The sequence below is a fragment of the Hyla sarda genome, chromosome 7, assembly GCF_029499605.1.
Source record: "Hyla sarda isolate aHylSar1 chromosome 7, aHylSar1.hap1, whole genome shotgun sequence".
Taxonomy (NCBI): Eukaryota; Metazoa; Chordata; class Amphibia; order Anura; family Hylidae; genus Hyla; species Hyla sarda.
The window spans coordinates 97,975,702-97,981,701 of NC_079195.1; the positions used below are offsets into that span (position 1 = coordinate 97,975,702).

The window sequence follows — 6,000 nt, forward strand, 5'->3', positions numbered from 1 at the left end:
GGGGTCCCAGTGGTCGGACCCCCCCCACGCTCAAACACTTATCCCCTATCCTGTGGATAGGGGTTAAGTTGTTATGGCTGCAGTTGTCCTTTAATAAGTAAAGCAAAGTTTTTAATTTACTAAACTATATATGTGGTCAGGACAACTCTCAGATGTGAGCACTGTACCTACCTACCTACCCTTAAACTAAGCAGCTTGAGTTGTGCCATAACTGCTGCGACAGATATACCTAAAAAGAGGGCGTACCTTGTAATGGAATGGACTAGAAAAAAGAGGTGGGAGGAAGGACAAAATCCCAGACAATGTCAGAGGCAGGAAGCAGCACTAGCCGTATTTATGTGAGCAGTTGTCCCTCCCACAAATCCGGCTATCATTAGCCTTACACGTATTTTAATACTAGCTTTTGCCTTTTTTGCTTTTGGTGTAACATAGATCTACTTTTTACAATCCTATAGTAATGAGGCCGCTCTGGGTAAAGTCTACCGGCATCCAAACAACCCGAATTCTTTCAACTTTGATCACCGCGTCTAAAGAGTTAATGCCGGACATCTGCCAGAACGGCGCTGTCCCGCATTAGCCACGCGTTATCTCCTGAGCTCGCTTCATAACCCTCCCATGCCGCAGCGCCGGGTATACCCGGCATTCTGTGGCAAGGGGTTAATTCATACAAACTTTGAACCCCCGTTTCAACCCTTCTATCTCTAATTGTTAGCCTAAAAACAAAGTTTCATGCTTCTAGCTTCAAAAATGACGGACTTCCATACAAACTTTCAACCCCTTTTTCACTCCCTTAAGGGTTGAATTTTTTAAAATGATTTCTTATTCCTCGTCTACGACCTAAAAACAACACCTGTGAAAAAAAATTCAGCTTTCTAGGTCCAAGGGTTTAGGCTGGGCGTTGATGAGTCAGTGAGTCAGGCCTTCTATTTATTTATATATATATATATATATATATATATATATATATATATATATGAACTGTAATATGATGAGCAAGAGTGGACACATTATGCTTGGAAGAGCTTTATATGGTTATTTTTATCCTTTTTTTTTTTAGATCATTCTGGACACTAATGAAAGGGAAAGTGATCACCTTATAATGAAGAGACGCCTGAGAACAAGAACTGCCAAATAAACTCTCCTTATTTGTGCTAATTTTTCCTGTGATATTAAATGAAACATGTATATAGTTTTAATCCGGTTTATTATTCCTGTACAAATGTAATTCTTATATTTCATAAGCTGTGTATGTAAGTGTATATTAGGAGCCTTGTATATTCAAAAATGCACAATGTTTAAAGTACTTTATGGTACACACCACTTCAATAAATGCCAGCCTGTTATCCTATGTATGATGTCTTTTCTGTCAGCATTGAGTAAGTATGATGTCACTAGATGTGATGTCAAAACTAAATATTAAAAAGGGCCACCATGGGGGGATGCTATGAATTTCATATTATTGCAGCCAGTACAAATGGTATAAACCCCCATATGGTGGGACAGACGTTTTTTGTTTTGTTTTGTTTTCGTTTTTTTTTAAATACCTGTTGCAAAGCAAAGAGTGTACATACGAGGTAAGCTTTATATACTAGATAAGTGGATGATTAGAACAATGTTCTCTTGGTATGTTTGGGGTTGTATAACCTGGGCAGATAACTGACCCTTACAAGCACCATTTGACAATGTATAAGCCAATCAGCTCTTGTTTAAAAAGCCCTTTAGATGGGCCAATAATTGATAGTGAAGAGTTGCCCAAGCGATTGCTAGATCACTTGGGTGGTTTATCTCCATCATTGTAAGCACCAGATACCTGGTGTGGATGTGCTGCTGTTTATTGATGACTTTAAGCATACACAATCCCAACGATCAGCAGACAAACAAATGTGTTTAATACACATAGGGGGAGATTTATCAAAAACTGTCCAGAGGAAAAGTTGCCGAGTTGCCCATAGCAACCAATCAGCTTGCTTCTTTCATTTTTGAAAAGGCCTCTGCAAAATGAAAGAAGCAAGCTGATTGGTTGCTATGGGCAACTGGGCAACTTTTCCTCTGGACAGGTTTTGATAAATCTCCCCCATAGCAATTATGAGCCTGTTGTTAAATATGTCCTGCACAGACAGAGGCAATGATAAGCAAAAACAATAAAAGAACAGAATTGGCAAAACAGATGCCATCATCCAAAAGGGGACATTAAAAAAGGTGACATGTGGGTTAGCATGCATAGGCAACCATTAGCTGTGAATATCATTGGAGAACAGGTAGATAACACAGGGCTGAAAAGTGCTCGTGGCCTGACATATCAGTGCAGAGTACAATGGAGATGTGACCTGTATCAAATCTACAGGGTATCAAGTTAGTGAGACTATCAGAGTAAAATGGAGACTGGGACGCAAGTAAAAATAAATCTAAGGTGAAATTCAATGGATTTTTCATTTTAATGGTCATTTGAACTTGTTACTACCTGTAGTAGTTGTGGAGGCACTAGTTTTTTCAGCTCTTTCCCTGTTTTTTTTTTTCTCATTTGGAGAGGGGCACTGCTTATCGTCATGGGCACTTTTATACTATTCAAATCCTCAAAAATGTGTCAGTTTATTGTTTTATGAAATATGCCCAGATCTTACAAAAGAAAACCACATGCTGAAGAAAACTTTTTTTAAATGAGAGTCAATGAATTACATTAAAATTATTTAGAAGTGAGTCTGTCACAAGCGGCAGACACTAGTGCAATAAAAACAATGGTACCCAATTTTGATCTGTTGGCTTCCAAAACGTAGTGTTTTTTTTTTCTCCGTAGCCAAGTGTCAAAGAGGCGGTGCTGAGCCAGCTGCGGGTTGACACAAATCCTCATTTTTACCCCCTTAGGATTTAAATGATAGTGCTGAGTCCTGTCTGCAAATCTCATGCCAGCGCCATGGATACAAATAGTGGGGCACATTCAGTGAGTGTTGGCCCTGCCTCCTTGACACTTGGCTACAGAAAAAAACACTACTTTTTCGAAACAGAAGTAAAAAATGATTCTATTGTAAGACATTTTTTGGGATGAAATGATTGATGGCCTTTCCACAGGTTAGCTATTGTTAGGGGGGGGGGGGGTCAACATCCAGCACTGACACCTCTCAGCCGCTCTACACAGCCACAGTGCCAGAAGTAAGCAATGAAGGTAAGCCTCGGCTCTGCACTTTGTATAGTTGTGGCACCGGTTAATGCTTTGCAGCTCATATTAAAGTGGGAGTACTGCGCCACCTCTACCACAATGTACAGAGCCGAGGCTTCCAGCTCCTCCTATACATAGTAGTAGTATTGATTTTTTGGGGCCAATACCGATAATATGTGAACTTTGTGGCCGATAACTTATACCGATATTCCGGCAAGAGGCATACTTTCATCTGTTATATATTTATACTTCTCCAAAGCACTGTACTTTGGGGGCCTCCAGTATATGAAACAGAGACTCCCAAACTGCATTAGTTTAGTACATATGGAAGGGGGGACTCTCCAAATGTGTCACCCCCCCCCCCCCCCCCCCCCCCTCACTCCTCTATGGGTAAACTACTATTTGACAGCAGAGGGTTAGGTGATCCTCTCTGTCGTTCAAACTGTGTCCAGAGAGAGAAAGTTCAAGACATTGGACAGGAACTAATTTACATAGAAATATTTTATAACTTAAATAAAAAAAAATACCCATTTTTCTTTAACCCCTTAAGGATCAGGCACGTATGAGTAGGTCCCTGCACCCTGGGTCTTAAGGACCAGGCACGTATGAGTACGTCCGTGGGAATTTCGGTCCCTGCCACGCGCAAATGCCCAGGGGGGTCATCAGACCCCCCATGTCTGCGATCGGCACAAAACGCAAGTGAATTCACACTTGCGATTTGCGCGATTCCAGGTCATTACGGGTCTATGGCGACCCGGAATATAAGGGGGATCGCGGGGATCTTAGACACCCACAATTCCCCTGAAGAGATAGGAGTGAGGTGGCAGGGGTGCCACCCCTCCTATCCCTGCTATTGGTGGTCTAGACGCAACCACCAATAGCAGATCGGGGGCGGGGGGGTTAACTTTCGTTTTCCCCGTCCTGCCCACCCACAATAGGCGGGGCAGAACGGGGAAACGACAGAGGACCGGCGCCGGAGTCCACTTACCGATCTGCGGAGGCTGCGGGCGACGATCGGAGATCGGCGGGCGGCGATGTCGTGCAGCAGGCTCCCTGGATCCGACAGAAGACGGTAAGTTGCCTAGCAACATCTGGAGGGCTGCAGTCCGAGACCACTATATAGTGGTCTCTATACTGTAGCACTCCAGATGTTGCAAAACTACAACTCCCAGCATGCCCAGACAGCTGTTTGGGCATGCTGGGAGTTGTAGTTTTGCAACATCTGGAGTGCTACAGTATAGAGACCACTATATTGTAGTCTCTGAACTATAGCCCCCCAGATCTTGCAAAACTACAACTCCTAGCATGCCCACACAACTGTTTGCTGTCTGGGCAACCTGGGATTTGTAGTTTTGCAGCATCTGGAGGGCCACAGCTTGCAGTGGTCTCTATACTGAAGCTCTCCAGATGTTGCAAAACTGCAAATCCCAGCATGCTGGGAGTTGAAGTTGCGTTCCCTCCAGCTTTTGCATAACTACATCTCCCAGCATGCCCTTCGGTGATCAGTACATGCTGGGAGTTGTCGTTTTGCAACAGCTGGAGGCACACTAGTTGGAAAATATTGAGTTAGATAACAGAACCTAACTGAAGGTTTTCCAACCAGTGTGCCTCCAGCTGTTGCAAAAGTACAACTCCCAGCCTGCATGGTCTGTCAGTACATGCTGGGAGTTGTAGTTTTGAAACAGCTGGAGGTTTGTCCCCCCCCCCCCCTCACCCATGTGAACGTACAGGGTACATTCACACGGGCAGGCTTACAGTAAGTTTTGTGCCTTCAAGTATGAGCTGCGGCAAATTTTTCGCCGCAGCGCAAACTCCTAGCAGGGAACTCACTGTAAACCTCCGCCAGTGTGAATGTACCCTAAAAACACTACACTAACACATAATAAAGGGTAAAAGACTACATATACACCCCCTTACACTGCCCCCCCCCCCCAATAAAAATTAAAAACGTATTGTACGGCAGTGTTTCCAAAACGGAGCCTCCAGCTGTTGCAAAACAACAACTCCCAGCATTTCTGGTTGCACCCAGTTTGGGAATCACTGGCGTAGAATACCCCTATGCAATCCCTAATTTAGTCCTCAAATGCGCATGGCACTCTCTCACTTCGGAGCCCTGTCGTATTTCAAGGAAACAGTTTAGGGCCACATATGGGGTATCTCCGTACTTGGGAGAAATTACACTACAAATTTTGGGGGGCTTTTTCTCTTTTTACCCCTTATGAAAAGGAAAAGTTGGGGTCTACACCAGCCTGTTAGTGTAAAAAAAAAAAATACTTTTTACATTTTTTACACTAACATGCTGGTGTTGCCCTTTACTTTTTATTTTCACAAGAGGTAAAAGGAAAAAAAGACCCCCAAAATTTGTAACCCAATTTTCTCCTGAGTACGGAAATACCCCAGATGTGGGCATAAAATGATCTGCGGGCGCATAACAAGGCTCAAGAGTGAGAGCGCACTATGTACATTTGAAGCCTAAATTGGTGATTTGCGCAGGGGTGGCTGATTTTACAGTGGTTCTGACATAAACGCAAAAAAATAAATACCAACATGTGACCCCATTTTGGAAATTACACCCCTCATGGAACGTAACAAGGGGTATAGTGAGCTTTAACACCCCACAGGTGTTTGACAAATTTTCGTTAAAGTTGGATGGGAAAATGAAAAAAAAAAATTTTCACTAAAATGCTGGTGTTACCCAAAATTTTTCAATTTCACAAGGGAAAATAGGGAAAAAAAATTTGTAACCCCATTTCTTCTGAGTAAGAAAATACCCCAAGAAGAGAAGGAGCGCCATTGGGATTATGAAGAGAAAATGTGTCCGGAATTGAAGGCCACGTGTGTTTACA

General features: G+C 43.0%; 1 protein-coding gene across 6 annotated transcripts in view; it reads left to right on the top strand.

The window, feature by feature from the left end:
- KIF20B (kinesin family member 20B) overlaps nt 1-1,348 on the top strand; it is a 126,919-nt gene extending 125,571 nt beyond the window's left edge. For all 6 annotated transcript variants that reach the window (XM_056530127.1, XM_056530128.1, XM_056530131.1 and 3 more), the window contains one exon: nt 1,058-1,348. In XM_056530127.1, coding sequence (XP_056386102.1) covers nt 1,058-1,135 — 78 coding nt within the window. In that variant the 3' untranslated portion in view covers nt 1,136-1,348. The remainder of the gene's footprint in view (nt 1-1,057) is intronic.
- Nucleotides 1,349-6,000: the final 4,652 nt, after the last annotated feature.